At 38.4% G+C, this 18231-nt stretch overlaps 1 protein-coding gene across 1 annotated transcript; it reads right to left on the reverse strand.

The window, feature by feature from the left end:
* Positions 1 to 394: 394 nt before the first annotated feature.
* slc25a28 (solute carrier family 25 member 28) lies at positions 395 to 17209 on the reverse strand. The gene is made up of 4 exons (XM_056272430.1): positions 16712 to 17209; positions 9394 to 9622; positions 3912 to 3968; positions 395 to 1987 (listed from the first exon to the last, which is right to left on the reverse strand). The coding sequence occupies exons 1-4, from the start codon at positions 17075 to 17077 to the stop codon at positions 1449 to 1451; spliced, it is 1191 nt and encodes a 396-aa protein (XP_056128405.1). The 5' UTR covers positions 17078 to 17209; the 3' UTR covers positions 395 to 1448.
* Positions 17210 to 18231: the final 1022 nt, after the last annotated feature.

The raw sequence follows: 18231 nt of genomic DNA on the forward strand, positions 1-18231 counted from the left end.
AATCACTGTGGATGGATGTTTTATATTATATACTTACCATTATACATACTTCTTGATATACATGTTTCTTGAGCAGCAAATCAGTATATTAGAATGATTTCTGAAGGATCATGTGTGGATAAATTACATATTTAAATAGAAAACAAACCATTAATTTAGTTTGCAAATAATATTTCAGAATATTACTATTTTAACTATATTTTTCATCTAATAAATGTAGCCTCGTTGAGCATATACTTCTTTAAAAAACATAAAAACTTCTAAATAACCCCAAACTTCTGAATGATATAGTGAGTGCATTTTTTTATATAAACCAGACAAAAAAAAAATTCCTGCTAACCCAGACCATTCATTTATTAGAGTTTAGAGATAAATAATTGAAATCACACAGACATCAGCTTTATGCATGCCAAGGAATTTCCTGCACTGCGAATTTATTGGAAGCTGAGGAACAAAATGGACCGGGGCAGTCAGACTGCTGTCAATAAAACTCCATACGTGTTCAGGTGCGTTTCAGCAGAAACTTTCAAAAACAAGAGCTCAAATTCAGTTAAGAGCAAACCAAAATACATTCTAGTGTCCATCAAAAGAAATAACTCAAACCAATTCATATTAATTTAATGACTCAGAAGGACCTCTTAATAGAATCTGATTTAAATGACACTCAGGCCATGTGATCTGCAAGTGTAAGGCATTGTTGACTAGATAATACTAATGCTGGGCAGAAAGGACTGGGTGTCTTTCTAAAGCTCTCATACAGATCTATGCGGCGTCCCCTAGAGACCTCAAAACTATTTCTAGAAGTTGTGGAGGGGCGGTGATCTCCAACCTCAAAACTTTGGAACAACTGCAGGAGCATTTCCCACAAGTGCTGACGAAATGCCACCGCCAAATATTACAAAAATACCTCTAACATAGATATCTTTCATTATCTCCGAGTGCTAATTCATCCAGAGAAGGCAATAAATTACTGTACAGGTCTACATTCTGCCATAAACAATGATTTAAATGACATTTAAAATCCCAATTTGAATGTACAGATACGTCTTCAATTGTGCGCATTGGTTTCGGCTGGGTATATTAAAAATTTTGTTTCAGGTTTGCTCTTCTGGGTACTGTTTAGATGAAAAAAAAAAAAAAAGGAATTGGAGAAGTCTAGAGACTCTGATGCCCACCCACACATTTAAAGGACCGCCCCCTCATTAGCATATCAAGTCTGAAGAGGCCTCTGATGCCCTCTTGTGGGACTCACAAAGATGTTTTTTTTTTTTTTTGAGCTGTCACAGTGAAAACTTAGGTCATGATTATTAGCTGAATTATACAGGAAAGTATTAAATGCTGAATGAAAAGAAGTAAACAGACATGAGTTTTCCCGACTCTATATGTGCGTATCGTTTATTAAATCAGTCCATTTGCAGCTCGAGTGCTTATCAGGTTGGTCTTGCCAGTTACTTCTCTCCGTCCCTCTGGATCCTGCGCTTCTCGTGCTGGTGTTTGGTGATAATGTACTTGAAGAACTCGTAGACGGACCAGCTGATGGCGGTCGAGGGCATCTGGTATATGACCCTGGCCTGAACGCCTTTGAAGTAAGCGGGCAGGCCGCCAAGCCTGTAGACAGTCCGGAAGGCATGGCCGAGGCCTGAGATGTGTCTTCCGCTCTGGCTGACGGAATCGAGAGCCAGAGACTCCTGCGTGTTCAGCAGCGTCTTGCAAACGTCCAGTGGCGTTGTGGCGGCGGCGGCGATTGCTCCCGCCAGCGCGCCCGACACCATGTGGGACGAGGGGTGGCATTGTCTTTGGGGGTTCAACAGCTCTTGCAGGTATTCGTAGGTCATGAAGTGCAAAGCCTGGAAGGGCACATTCATGGTGAGCTGCGTAGTGTAACTGCGGTAAAAGGCCAACATCCCCTCCCGCTGCCACACACAGCGCATACAGTCCAGGACGCCACGGTATGGCGAGTTATACATCTGCATCCTCTGCTTCACCACTGAACAAGGGGAGGTCATCGCAGTCCGTCAGACAGGAAACAAAAGAGGACAGGAAGGGGGACGTTAATCAAGTGCGTGAACAAGTCATGATTGAAATACAGTAAGGCCCATCAAAGGAGAAATGTCCCGTTTCATCCGGACGCGGATCAAACGAGCCTCCTGTGTGACCTACAGTCGAGCGGTCTGCTGGGAACAGACCAGAAGGAGAGCAGGTGTCTACGCAAGGTCTCAGTCTGGCACCTGCGCTGTTAACCTTGAGCCTCAAGAGCGCAGAAACAGACACTGCAGTCTGACTGAGACTCGGGCCACTGGGGGATTACGGCTAATGCTACCGTTTCAACATCGCACAGCTGTTAATTAGAGCAAGGCCAATCTGCTCTCACAAGGATGTGCTTTGGAAATGTGGTTTTTTTTTAGGGAGAGAGAGTTTTGTAGTGAATTTAGATCTTTTCTGCCACCTCCTGGCTGGGAGTGCACAGATAACTTCCAGACCAAGGGGGTTTAGGTTTGCTGATCAATTTGTGCATTATTTGGAGGGGAATATTGCACAGGATGTGGAATAAAGTTTTTTTTTTTTATTTTTTTTTTTATAAAATACAGAAAAACGTTTTTTTTTTTTTTTTTTAAACCAAACAAAACAAAAATAATAGACTAATTGATTACCAAATTAATAATAAGCCACAGTCCTACTAATTAGAATGGGACAGCTACATTATCTGGTTGCAAAAATCATCTTTCAAAATCATGGCATGTGCCCCAAAAATGTTATTGCCATTACATGAAATAAATCAAACATATAAAAAACAAACAAAAAAAAACAAAAAAACAACAACTAAGAGGACCCATACAAGTAAAAAAATAAAAAAACATCCATGTAAACTAGATACAGATGCAAAGTAGAACAATAAACATACTACCATTCAAAAGTCTGGGGTCATTAACATTTTTAAATGTTTTTGAAAGTGTCTTTAAAGTATGCCCATTAAGGCTGCATTTATCTGGAAAAAACAGTAATATTATGAAATATCACAATATATATATATATATATATATATATATACATACATACATATATATATATACACATAGGGATGCACCAATAGAATTTTTTGTGCCGATACCGATTTTAACAAACTATTGGCTGATTCCGATAATCGTCACTTGCTCTCTTATTTGAACTTTTGCCATTAAAATATAGATTAGTGTTTTGATCATGTTTTAAATTAGCATGCATTAAGGTGTCCTAGCTAGTTTATTGCTGCATCATAAAATAATTTCTATTGAACATGGATTTGATCCATTTAACATTCAACAGGCCAACATAAATTCATAAATACAACAGAACAAAGATGCATATGAAATAAATAGCGCTTTTCAGATAGATCTAACAGTAGTTTTCAGGTACAGAAATTAAGTAATCAAATGTCAAATATATTATTCATTAAATAGATTAAATATACATTAATCTTTATTAGTTATTTAGTTAATAGTGAGTGATTTTTTTGTCTTTTACATTGGATGTGCACACAAAACTTTTCACAGTGAATAGAATTGAGTGCTCTTTTTACACTATTCTTGCACTTGGATATTTAAATTTCCAAGGCTTAAAAATATGTGCAATACATCGGTGCATCTCTAATAAAATCAATATTGAGAACAGTTGTGCTGCTTAGTATTTTTGTGGCAACCATTTTTCAGGATTCTTTGATGAATAGAAAGTTCATAAGAACAGTATTTATTTGAAATACAAATATTTTGTAACATCACAAATGTCTTTAGTGTCACCTTTGATCAATTTTAATGCATCTTTACAGAATAAATGTATACCTACCAGAAAATTAAATCTTACTGACCCAAACTTTTGAATGGCAGTATATACAGGAAGACCTTTTTAATAGAAAGTGAAGATTAAAGCTAATATACCTTCAGCTGGATTCATGGCAGCATCATGAAGCAATGTGGCAACACATCCAGCTGTCCCTGTAACACAGACCCTCAGACATTAACACCAAAATTAGGGCATGCACACAGTGGACAGTCACTGGAATCAAAATACAACAATCAGATATACAGATGGATCAGATCCCAGTCAAACAAAAACTGTTCAAAAAACCTGAACAGCCACCAAATACCCCCCCATGATTTAACAGAGAGATTAGGGATTGACTGGATAAACTCTGGGGAATGTGGAGTTAGGAGAGAAAGAGTCTTTTGTTCAGAATACTGGCAATTACTTCACTCATCGTGACCGTTTTACGGTAAAAAGCAAAAACTGCCGCTGCTACTTCTGAGAATACAAGCAAAATACAGAGATGCTAACAGGACATGAGGCATTTTCCGGCAAATCATGATCCAAAAAAATTATAATATGATGCCAAAATTATTTTTATCCCTTTTCTGTGTATTCTACTGGTAAACGGTAATATGCCAGCTGTTACTTACCACCCTTTCACCCTGACCTGGAGGAAAGAGAAAGAAAAGAGACACTACACAGCAACACCAACAATGACTTTTACCATGAGCTCCGCAATGTTGAGTCTAAGGCCGAGATTTACTAACAGCTTGCGCCAGCACAAATCCTCTTTTGGCGTTAAAAAACTACTGTCAGTCAGGATTTACTAAAGACACGCTGTGAGAAATTAGCGATGAAAAGGCGCCGTGGACACAGTTATACTTGTGCTTGACCTTATTGCATATGCATTTGTAGGAGTTTCCATGTCAGACCACAAAATTCATAGGCAGAGAGTATTTAAAAGAATCATGCAATGTGATTTACTAAGGCTTGCAGTTAGGGATGGCCCGATACCGATACTGGCATCGGGGATCGGGTCGATACTGTCCTCATATACTCGTACTCGTACTCATAAAAATTCGCCGATACCACGCACCGATACCACGTACATTTTGCAAAACGAAACTGGCCGCCGCGAGTGCTTTGTTAAGGTGAACTGAGGCATAGGAAAGTATAATGTCGGCGGTTTGGGCTCATTTCAAGATAAGGGGTGATGACAACAGCAATGCAGACTGTGAGTTATGTTCAGCTAAGGTGTCGAGAGGAGGGAAAGAAAGTACATCGTTTAACACCAGCAATCTAATTAAACATCTGAAGACGCATCATAGATCTGATGGCCGAGCGCGCGCGCGGGCGGTAATGCACTCACTCTGTGTGTGCGGGTTACGGGAGAATAAAACGATTCGCGGGACTCCCGCAAACTAGAAATATCTATGAATAAAACATAAAAACTAAAAGATTTTTATTCATCTCTTGCAGAAAAGCAACAAGAACAACTACAACAAAATAGAAACGATTTACAGGCCAGAGTTTCTATTCATAACATGGTTACAGCGTTGAGCGATGTAGCCAATCACAGACATATGTGTTGATTTCTGGAACGCAATGGCCAATCAGAAGCATTTAAGATAGACTCCCCTCACCGCTCAAATCGGACTTTTTTGTTCAGTGCTGAATTCTGTATGCTGGCAAATCCTCGAATTATAACAAACAAAGTGTGGATATTATGAAAGATTGATTGTGCAGTCAGCTTCATTGATAATAACAGAGATGTGTGAGATCGCGATGAACTGTCAGCTTTTAGGATTTATTAAGGGAGCGCACTTTGCGCGCATTCAGTCATGCCAGACCATGCACGCAGTAGCCTGCTTTGTTTTTATGTTAAATTAACAGTGGTTTGTGTGTTAATACATTTATTATTTTACTAATTTTTATTTATTTTTAGACTTGTTAAAACAAGCAGAGAAGAAAATAAAAACAGTCTTCTAACCTGTGTTCTAAAATAGTCGTCTTCTTTTCTGGGAGCCTATTACTTTTGCGGTAGAAATATCGGTATCGGTACTCGGTATCGGCAAGTACACAAATGTAAATACTCGTACTCGTATCGGTTTGAAAAAAAATGGTATCGGGCCATCCCTACTTGCAGTAGTAAATTTTCTGGTATTTTCACCATTATTTACCCTAAAAAAAAAGCATGTATTTATTCACCCTTATGTAGTTCAAAACCAGTAAGATTTTTATTTATCTTTGGAACACAAATTAAGATCTTTTTGATGAAATCTGAGAGCTTTCTGTCCCTCCATTGACAGCTACGCAACTACCATTTGACTCTTCAAAAAGTTAATAAAGAGATTGTAAAACTAATCCATATGAATTGAGCGGTTTAGTTAAAATTTTCTGAAGAGACTCGATCACTTTATATGATGAACAGATTGAATTTAGGCTTTTATTCACATATTTTATTTATTCATCAACTCACACATCATCAGTTGTGGTAAACGGAAGCTTGACATGCAAGAACCAATGGGTTTCATTCTCGTGTTACGCATCACGTTTGAGCTTCCGCAAGAACCAATGAGGTTTGTTCTCAAGTATCAAGCAAGTATGGTTGAGCTTCTGTTTATGTTCGCTAATCAACAATTTTTACATGTGAATAAAAGCCTAAATTCTATCTGTTCTGTTCATCCTATAAAGCGATTGTCTCTCTTCAGAAAATTTGCAACTAAACTGCTCGATTCATATAGATTAGTTTAACAATCTTTTAATAAAATTTCTTCATTTGCATTTCGAAGATGAACGAAAGTTTTATGGGTTTGGAGCGACATGAGGGTGAGTACTGATGACAAGCTTTTTTGTTTTTATTTTTGGGTGAGCTAACCCTTTAACAGATTTTGCACCTGACATGACTGGATTTGCACACTCTCAGTAGATCACCTGCAGAACTTTCCACTCCCACCGGCGCTTTTATTAGATTGCGGCCACGTGCTCCGTTTAGTAAATCTGGCCCTAAGGATGCTTTCACACTTGGTTCGATTGCCTGGTCCAAACCAGAGTTCGATTGCTCCCCCCTCCCCCGATGGATTGTGTTCACATTATATTATTTGGGTCCAAACTGCGGTGCATTTGCATCAAAAGAGAATTCCGCTTGTCAGGAAAGTGAGTGAGCTCTCACATAAAAAAAAAAAAACAGTTTTATCGAATCATCATGTGCATCAAAAGTGCTAGTGTGAGAGCACCCTAAGTCTAAATATCCACTACAACACAATTTGATAAATGCAATAATAAAACATAAATCAATCACTTATCAATAAACTAGTGTTCCATTACTATGCACAATTTAAGCTTTATAATTAGGCCTAACACTTTTCATTATACGGGCATACAGCAGGTCAGTTTAGCTTGTGTATTGACATTAATAATAATAATAATTCATTACATTTATATAGCGCTTTTTCTGGGACCTCAAAGCGCTTCACAAATGGAAGGGGGGAAGACATTACATTAGCTTTAGCTTTTAAGATAATTCCAATAATGTTAATTAGTTACTTGGCTTATATGGTACACACTGAGCATTAGAAATGCTATTCAGATCAGTTTGTCCTAAAGTTTTACATTGCATTTGCACTGATTTGTCAGACTAAATATTCTACCTGATGGTAAATCATTAAAACAAAAATAAAATTAAGCAATAAAAAATATTCATTATTCATAGCATGTTCAAAGATTAACTACCCATATGATCTTCTCTTATACATACACTATATAGCTGCTGTCGTGATATCGGAGAATGGCATTTTTGGGATTTGACCTCATCACTACTAGAAAGACGTTTTAAAGAGGTCAGGTGAGAAGACATGGGCAGATGTTTGAGAAATATCTGATTCATACAAATAACAAAGCCACAGCCAAATAACTAGTTCCAGAATGTTGTCCATTGCTGAACTTAAAGGGATACTCCACTTTTTTTGGAAATAGGCTCATTTTACAACTCCCCCAGAGTTAAACTGTTGAGTTTTACCGTTTTTGAATCCATTCAGCCGATCTCCGGTTCTGGCGGTACCACTTTTAGCATAGCTTAGCATACATCATTGAAGTGGACAAGACCATTAGCAGTTCTCAAACAAAAATCACCAAAGTGTTTCGATATTTTTCCCATTTAAAACTTGACTCTTCTGTAGTTATCAAGAAATAATCAAGAAAATTTACTGCCGTACCATGAGAGCAGCAGGCGTAATGATATGACGCAGCGCCTGAAAATAGTTCCGTTGTGTTGACGGAAGGTAGCCTATTTTCAGGCGCTGCGTCATATCATTACGCCTGCTGCACTCATGGTACGGCAAGTTTCTTGATTATTACGCAGGAATGAGAGTATAGTTCCTAGCCATATCAGCCTAGAAAATCGCAACTTTACATTTTCCGTCGGTCTTAATGCACGATGTAACTACAGAAGAGTCAAGTTTTAAATAGGAAAAATATCGAAACTCTTTGGTCATTTTTTTTGAGAAATGCTAATGGTCTTGTCCACTTCAATGATGTATGCTAAGCTATGCTAAAAGTGGTACCGCCAGAACCGGAGATCGGCTGAATGGATTCAAAAACGGTAAAAGTCAACAGTTTAACTCTGGGGGAATTGTAAAATGAGCCTATTTCCAAAAAAAGTGGAGTATCCTTAAGGCTGTGTTTACACCTGGTATTAAGATGCGTTCTGGTCGATCGGATCACAGGTAGACGAGGGAGACTCATTCCCGTTTACACCTGGTGTTAAGATGCGTTCTGGTCGATCGGATCACAGGTAGACGAGGGAGACTCATTCCCGTTTACACCTGGTGTTTTAATCCGTCTCTTCTGTCAACTTTCGACCACTTCTGGACTTCTGTCCTGATTTCTTTGAGGGGAGGGTCTATAGGTGGGTAAATGTATGGGCTTTTTCAGATCTTTCGATCTAATGGAAAAAATAAGTTCACGCAATTTTCATATTAATGCAAAAGGAGATGACAGAAAAACAGCTTTCATTCTGCTCTGTCAGCAGCAAGTCCACGCTGAACGCGATGAGCGCCTGTTAGAAATCAGGAATGGTGAGATAACATTGTGCTTGGTGCGTTTTTCAAACCAAACTTGGGTCTTAAGACAACAGTTTAAATCCCGTCTGGCTAGCGCGCTTCCCTTAATGTTTACGCGTTAGGTCAGTGGGCGGAGTCTTTTGCGGCTGTTCTAACACATGAGAGTTTACACTGCGAGAGCAATCCGGTTGAATGCGTTTTTGGCTCCCTCTGGAAGTGGTCGAAAGTGGGCAAGCTCAAAAAGTTTTAGACCCATTTTACACAAGTATTTAACGTCGTCCACTTGTGACCCGATCTACCAAAATGCATCTTGATACCAGGTGTAAACAGGGCCTTAGTTACTTTAGTAACTTTAGTTACTTTGGACACTACCAATGCATCTAATATGGTACTACAGTTAATTTGAAAAGGCCTTATGAAAAAGCAAAAAAGACCTCAACTTAACACATTTACTGATTGCCCTACGTAGAAATGCATGCCAAGTAACGGTCTAGAATTGTGGGTGTGCTGGTAAGAGGAAATCAGCAGTGCTGATGGGCAGGGAAACTGGTACCGTTCGCCAAATGACTGTTTGCTCCTGGATGGATGATATCACTGAGGACCTTTTTCAATCTTTCATAACAGGCAAAGTAAAGTGCGTGGGCAGGCCCCGCCCCTACAGCTGTAACATTCAGGCCCCTGATTGGCCTCCAGATTCCCTCTGTCCTCACGATTTGCCGCAAAGCGTCCATCACGTTACGGTAGCGGGCAGCTGGCTCTGGCTGAAGGCTCTGCATGCGTGTCTGCAACAAAAAAGCAATTGTTTACTTACAAGCCCCGGAATGTAGATTAAGCTATTAGTATAAATACAAATATTAATGTAGATTTTTAATTCAGACCTGCTGATACTTTCTTTGTCCCACGCAAAAACAAAAAGCCAAGTTTTTAAGCAACTTTTCATATTTTTCATTACCTTTATAAGCTACAACAAAACAGATATATTATATATTTAATCTGCGAAAATAGCTGGAAATAATACATCTCAATCTCTGCCTGGCGTGGGTAAAATGATTATAATGGTGATGGTGAGGTACAATTCATATTTCTTCATTAACTTAATTTACTGAAAACTTTCTGTGAGTCGTAAGTTCACAAACAGCGTGAGTAAATCACCAGAGCAGTGATTCTCTCTCTCTCTCTCTCTCTCTCTCTCTCTCTCTCTCTCTCAAAATGCGCAAATGTCTTCACATCACCACTTCACGTCTGCGCCATAAGCGAGCTGCACACTTGACAGGAATTGTGACTTGGACAATCGAGGCAGTGTTGCATCGTCACTAAAGTTTATATTTAGAAATTTTCTTGCCAGTGTTTAAACCACTGAGCACTCGCACGCTCTCCTAGAGACGGAGCGCTTATGCACAGTCAAAGCAGACATGCATAAGGCCGCCTCACAAACAGCTTGCAAGTAGCAAATTGCGCTTAAATGTCAAATCCACACAAATGTCAAATACACACAAATACAAAATTACCGTCTTAACGAGTATGCTATGCACAAACAGTCATGTTTGTCGTAAGTGAATGTAAACAGTTGTGTAACTGCATCTGTAACAGTATATTGGATCCGTGCATTCGGTCTTAAAGTGACAGCAGCCTAATAATCCTGCTGCTGCCTCTGATTTTTTCTGTCTTTTATTGTGTGATGGACATTAATGACGTGCTGCTCTTGAATGACTAACTTTTGTAACGTTAATTGCAAGGATTAATGTATTTAGTTTACTCAGGGAAGAGTATTTTACATTTGATTCCTTATTAAATTTCTTTAAAATGTCTTACTTCAATACTACTGTTGGACCTACCTGAAAAAAAACCTTAAAGCACTGTTTATTTTATTTGTATCTTTATTCTATTTTAGTTATTTGTGGTATTCCTTGTAAATTGTTTATTTGTTGTTTTATTACTGACTGTTGACTTGTCTTTTTTTGTGAATTCAATTCAGAGTTTAAAATCAGGCAAAATTAGCCTGGGAAAACCCAGACAACTTCCGGCAAATTTAGATTTGCTCTGAAAGTTAGTCTGGCAAAAAGCTCATTCAAGCCCATTTCCAATCCGTCGAAATCGCGGCACCAATCAGAAACGTTGGGGCGGGCTTTACACGATGACGACAGCGCTGGGATTTTGAAGCAGATTTTGTAGCCTACATTACAAAGATGGATGCCGCCGTCGAACATCACTCGTTCGAATCAGCTATCGCGTCTGTTTTAAGCGATTTGAACGTTTCCTTTTAGTTAAAAACCGAGCAAAGAACAACACTCGGAGATGTTTCTCCTCCGCTCTGCATACGTCATCTCCTTCATCGCTCTGATTGGGTTTAGGTCTATCCGCGACGTCCGCTGGTGACGCCCCTCTGGAAATGATTCGTCTATGACGCTTTACCAGACCATAACTCAGTTACAACTGAGAATGGTCTGGTTTTAACCAGGCTAAGGCAAAATACTACCTTGCTGACATTAAAATCAGCAGGATTTGCATAATTGTATAGGTTGGTGGTGATTCCCCTTGGATGGAATTGCATTCCGGTGGGGGAGAGTGTATTCCCCCTCGGTTGAAATCACGGAGGGCCCCACGAAAGCCCGAGAATCGCCACCACCTTTCTCCCTTCTAGCCACGGCCCTGAGGGCAAGTGTCCCAAAATGTACTTATTTATTTATTTATTATCTCAAGCCTGCAAAAAAGTGATATCAATGTAACAAAATTTTTTTGTTAATAAGTACGTATAAGGTTTACAATTAATGTAAATCAATTTAAAATAGACCATAAAAACAGTAGACCGCAAAAAATAAAACAAACATGATTGAATAAAGCCTTGCAAACATGCATTACAACGCTGAGTCATTGGATCTGTAGATCAGAACCGAAGTTTGTAGCAATAAGGTCACACAGGGACTTAATCTAACCTAATCCTCTTTTCCTGCAGCGCTACTGTATCACCTGATGTACAACAGAAACATGGATGCAAAGCAGTGCCTGAAGCTGACTGAAACACTGAAGCAGAAACACTGACTTTCAACAGGAAGGAAACAAAATGTTGGAAGCAGCCAGTAATGCACAACATGTTTAGTAGGTTTACTTTGTGAACTTTAGACTACCACAAAAGTCATGTTTGTATTGACATGGTCAGATTTAGAGTAGCTGAACATATAAGTTCAGAACAGCAGCTGCAATGTGGTGAAATTTGAGATCATGGCAGCAGTGGTTGCATGAGTAGTATTATACCTGTAAGGAAACAGTACTTCCATTATAAAAGGCCCGGGAAATAATTATATTTGCCAATAAATGTGCGTAAATCATATCTAAAACCAGTTCCTCGTGACAGGGGAGTGAGGAACTGCAACCTCCGACAGGAAGTTCCAAGATTGCTCTTGAAATGCTCAAGATTGCAAAATAGTCTAAAGTACAGAGATTAGATCTGTAACAGCGCAAAACAGAGAACTGATCTTTTATTACAGCAAAGGAAATTATTTAATTTCCATTAAGAAACAGCGTACTAAGATTAAGTAAAAAAAGAATTCCCTTCCATACATTTTTATTCATTTGTGATTACTGAATTTTATGTTTTTATAGTGAAGCATAATCAAAAGAAAATTTATTTTAGATTCACAACTCGCATTTGATGAACAAAGCCACTTTCAAAAAAGGTGAATACATAATATTGGTTTAAAAAGAAAGTAGATCTCTGTACTAATTAAAGTAACTAACCAATTTAATTTTGGAGGGAAAAGCCTGTGCTATAATCTCTATGTACAATACATCATTTTTAGATTCTTCTGCTGAAATCATGTTTTTTTTTGTTTTTGTTTTTAGTCAATGATGGACTGAACAGGTGCTGTAGTTACTTCAATGTTCTACACTTTGTTCTAATTCTCTCCTCTAAACAGGGGCAATGTGCAGTGTGCCACCCTGTGTGTTCAGTGATTTAAACTTAACCTTTGACTGAAGTGTAAATCCTTCTACGTTTACCTTCCCCAATGACTCATAGTGGTGTGAATCAACCTCAGCTTGGAATTTACATGTTTTGCAAAGATACACAGACCGAAAAAAAATTAACAGGAAAATACTACAACCAATTTTACTACTAACATATTTCAAAATTAAGCTATTCATCCAACAAGAAAAACGTGGCGCGAACTTGATTTGATAGATTGATATATTAAAAACGGACTGCACCATAATACGTGATCTCTGATCAGTAGATGAAGAGAATTTTACATTTTTGTAAAAATGTGTGGCAGTTGGAGCATTGTGGCATTCTGAGCATATGAAAATTTGAGGAAAAAAGCCCAACATGTAGGCTATGGCAAATATTTATATTTAGGGTTAAAAAAAAATACATGTACATATATACAAAACAGATTTGTGTTTTCTAGATTCACAATCTGGACTGGCTAACTTAGGAGAGAACAGCTGCAAAAGACATGATAAAGTGTCTTTGTCTGTAAAGAACCCTTCACATTATCCTGACAAGAGCAGCTGAACACTCAAAGCAACTTCCTTACAGTTTGCCAAAGGCATCCTGATCAGTGCATTCACACCTCACAACGTTCAGATTGCAGGTAAATATGGCCCAACAAATCGGAGTTTTTTGCTCATATGTGACTCGTATCTGCTTTTCCCATAACATTGTGAATGGCACAAACCACATCAAGTCTCATCTCTTCAATTCCGGTTTTGGACCACTTCCATATGGCTATGTTTCACAGACTGTCAGTCCAAATCTGATTATTAGTCTACCTGGTCTAAATTATTGACTGTCCAGACTGTGTATCGAAACTGTTTGGGTCTGATTTGCATGTCCCGTGGCGCTCTTTCATTTTCCAGAATATCTGCATTGGTTTCTACAGCAATGACCTTGCGTTAGTGGGCATACGCCATAAACAAGCTAATTTCTGCAGTGACTTTCAGCATATTTACTATAACAACGTCTGATGTGTACGCTTCACGTGGCGTGATAAAGTGACAAACCACGCTGAATCCCATTAGAGCACTCAGAGTGAAACTTGAAAACAGAAATGCAATTTGAATAAGATTTCAAACCATTTATGAATGTAGCTCGTAAAAAATATCGCATTTCGTGTGATTTTTTTTAAGGCCTGTTCACACCGGGACGAATTTCGCGCGCGATATTCGCTGACGTTTATCGCCTCGTGACTAAACAAAGGGCGCCAATGTGAGTGTGCACACCGACACAAAAAACGCCACGCGTAAAAGCGTCATTTTTAAAAAAAACGCCTCGGGTTCGTTTTTTTAGTTTGACGCGCCGCATCAAAAACTATCCGACCAATGAGATTGGCGCTTTTGCTCAAGTGTCTGGAGCTTCTGAAGTAACAGTAAAACACAACTTGGGGGCGCTCAAACACAAAACGGTCTTGCTGAGCACACATACGTAACGGCGAAGAAGATATACGCCAAGTAGCGTCTACACTGCCGGGAAGAAATAAGACGAGGAAGATGCAAGGCAAGATGAATGTAGAACTGCTGGTCTCGTTGGTGTCGGAACATAAAGAACTATATGACAAACGCGACAGCGACTACATCTAAATCTTAATTAAAGAGAATGTTATGGAGTGGTATTGCAGAGCAAATGGGCGCCATCTAATGTCAGGGAATGAATTTGCATGTTCACTCGGCTCATCGTCAGCGAAAATCGCTTGGGTGTGAACACAAAAAACGCGCTGAAAAACGCTGCCGAATAACGCGCGCCGATATTCGTCCCGGTGTGTACGAGCCTTTACACTTGCTAAATATGATCGGATTCCAATCAGATATGCACAAAAATCGGATTTGGACTGACAGTCGGAACAAGGGTTTAGTGGTCCTAAATCTGATACAGGGTCAGATGTTTTGCAATGTGACTTCAGTCTGAACAGTCAAATCAGAATTCATGCAACTTTTACATTACTCTAGAAGATTGACATTCATCACAATTCATGGGAGTCAGATTTTACCCACCCAGTCAGTCCAGGACCATGATCTGTTCGCACTGGAATCTGATATTGACCACATTTAAAACAATGTCAACAGCTATACAAAAAAAAAAAAAAAAAAACGTAATTCAGCACTAAGGCTGTGAATCTAAGTGTGAATGTAGCCTTATAGTTTTCATGCAGCTTCCATAACATATGATGTGACAAATGACAGTGTCCTGTTCAGGGAAACAGTGGTTTTAGAGTAGGAATTAGGGCTGGGTATTGACACAAATTTCATGATTTGATTCAAATTGATTTTGATTCCCAAGCTTTTTCAATTCTGAGTACAATTGAATTTGATATTGATTCATGTAGATAGGCCTATACGTCATCAGGTACAGTAAGGGTTTTTGTATAATAACAACGTTAGAATAATACATTTAATGACATAATTATGTTTCTACTCCAATTAGTTTTATATATATATATATATATATATATATATATATATATATATATATATATATATATATATATATATATATATATATATAAACATTTAATTGGTGGCTGTCAAGAAACTTGTTTTGACAGATTTCTTCAAACATACATTAGGCTATATAGCTACTTTAGAACAGGTTAAGTAAAAAAATAAGGAATATATAATGCATACATTTAAAAAAATGCTTCTCTCTAGACTTCATTTCTCTAGCTGACGATCAAGTTTATAGACATAAATGGCTTTTCTGAGGTAAATGTAAAGTCGCATGACACTGTTTACAAGTTTTTTTATTGATGTCTTTCTGTGATTGAAACACTGACTGAGCGATTATATTAGACATGAAACGTATTTCGGTAAGCTGTGCCATTTCTTTCAACATACCTTCTGATGTTCATTCAAGTTAATTTCATGCTATAACTAGTAAAGAGGAAGAGATGATCAGTTTGCCGCTTGAACTGAGGCTCTACAGCGATCTGCCACGCCACACTAAAGAGCGCCACACAATATTTGTTTAAATTTTGTGATAAAATTGACAGAATTTGAAAGCTGAGACTTTGTTTCATTGCAAAATTAACAAAGCTTACTGCGATGCATTGAATGGAAAGCACGCTACAAAGTTGTGTATTTATCAAATGAAAACAGCACTTAAGATCTATTCCACATCATGGGATCATCAAAATCTGAATTTATTAAAATCGAGAAACCCAGCCCTATGCATTCTGATATCGGTCTAGTCATAGAACTAGAGCATATCACAGATCTGCTGTGGTGCATATAAAAAAAACAATTATATTTAGTTAGTGTACTGTCTCTATGGTAACCTTTAACTTAAAAGACAAACAAATCTAAATACAGACCATATTTGAACTACAGCGGAATCAATGCGCATGCGCACTAGCCCAGAGCAGCGTCAACATGGTCATGTGGTTCAAGAGCGGAGCCACGTGTGGCCTTCTAATCTCATGTTCATGTTTCATAAATAATGACACCTCGCAGAACGAAAGCTACTACAAACACTCCCAACCACAGGATGCAATTATATTACAAAAAAAAAATATATATATAGGCAAGTTGCTGCTGGAATTACATACTAAGGACTTTAGTTAGTTATTACCAGATTAGCCCAGACAGATCTTGATGTTTAAGAGATTACAGAACTACAAATGAGCATTACCATTAATAACCGCAAGGACGGTGAAGTGCAGTAGTAAAGTTTATAAGTACAAAAACTAAAATCTGAGAAAGGACGTGAGGGAAATTACAGTCTGAAAAGTATGTAGTCTGTAAAATACAGATGAGATCACAGAGGGGAAACTAACTCGACCTTGCCATCTTGCTGTATCTTTCAAGGGCCTGCTGGTCACATCAGTCCTGTTAATGAAATCTTTTAAAATTCTTTATAAAACGCTCATCTCTCATTTATTTACCTTCACACAATCAATAGGGAACATCAGGCAATGCTCCATGATTCCAGCCACTGCTCCAGCAAACATGTGCGTGCTGGTGGAGGCGCCCTGGGGCAAACCCTCATAGTCCGGTTCCGAGAGATCAGTGGCCTCTTGGGAGCCATAGAAATGTCCAACATGAAGCTCCGGTTCTGCTGCTAACCGAGGTGTCAAAGTGCCAACGAGACTATCCGAAACACCCCAGAACCTGCCGCCGAGCCAGTGTATCTCCGCGCCCGCGGAAGCTCCGGCCACCGCGGCATCGCCGCCCGATGTGTCCGCTGTCATCCGCCGCCTGCGCACAAAACCATCCGCTTCCATTTGTAGCACCTTTTCCTTTAAAATCATGCGTCCCACGCCCGATGTTTACGCGTTCCGTTCAGGCCTCTCCCGCCTGCGCACCGGGGAGAGGACGCGTCTCGTTCAGCGAGAACTGCGCAGCAGGAGGTGACCGACAGAACAGGCCGCGGAGGGAAACGGAAACGCCCTTCACTCTGTCCTACTCTGTGATTGGAAGAAGCCGTTGTCATTCAAAACAGAACGCGCGCAGTGACATAACATAGCGAAAGCAGCTAGGTACACACTCACCACACATACGCATACAGGTTAAGAATAGGCTATATATATATATATATATATATATATATATATATATATATATATATATATATATATATATATATATATATATATATATCAGATCCAAAAGCCATTTTATATATATATATATATATATATAATATATATATAATATATATAGTATACACACACACACACACTAGGCTATCACTGATTCTTGAGATGAGGGACAAAACATGTTTTAGAAGTTAGTTTTTATTATTTAATAATACATTAACTTAACTATAAACTGATATATTTGCATGTCTCAGCTAAACCTTGCAAGGGAACAGGTTTTTCTGAAAAAGTTTTTTCTAAAAATGTACATTAATTCACTTCATAACTTAATTTGTGTCAACTCCTTCAGACGCATCAAAAACAATGCTATTTTAATTTGATTCATCCAACAACAGCATTACGTCTTAAATTATGTAATATGGTGTTCAGTAAAGGTGCTAAGTGGAAAAAATACGTTTTTATTTTTCTGGGTTAGGGTTATTAATAACAATCCAGTTTCTAAATTCATTGAATCTCTACCCTCATTTTTAATGTTAAACATATATAACCAATGTTCTTAAGTAAAGCAGACATAATATCATGTAGTTCAGTTGATGTTTTAATATTTTAACACAATAAATGAAAAAAAGAATAAATTAATAACTAATTCATTGAAACCTTCATCTGACCGTGTTAAATACTGAGGGAGTTGACAAAACCTGACGGAGTTGACAAAGGTCAACTGAAGCAACAACTGATTGACAAGACAACACATTAAGACAAAAAACTAATTTTTGAATTATTATGTAATTTAATACAACAATCATTCCAGTGGTTTGTTTTCCTCCACAATAGAGTAGGCCTACAGCTCATTCTGGGTCTCCAGT

This window comes from Rhinichthys klamathensis, unplaced genomic scaffold (assembly GCF_029890125.1).
Source record: "Rhinichthys klamathensis goyatoka isolate OS25496 unplaced genomic scaffold, OSU_Roscu_1.1 h1tg000338l_1, whole genome shotgun sequence".
In the NCBI taxonomy this organism is placed as follows: domain Eukaryota; kingdom Metazoa; phylum Chordata; class Actinopteri; order Cypriniformes; family Leuciscidae; genus Rhinichthys; species Rhinichthys klamathensis.

Bases quoted from the DNA above. Each gene is read 5' to 3' on its own strand.
- slc25a28 (XM_056272430.1), bottom strand. From the start codon at position 17,077: ATGATTTTAAAGGAAAAGGTGCTACAAATGGAAGCGGATGGTTTTGTG. The intron at 9,623-16,711 runs GTAAATAAATGA...TTTTTGTTGCAG, and splicing joins TCCCTATTGATTGTGTGAAG to ACACGCATGCAGAGCCTTCA. The intron at 3,969-9,393 runs GTACCAGTTTCC...TCTGTGTTACAG, and splicing joins AAACAGTCATTTGGCGAACG to GGACAGCTGGATGTGTTGCC.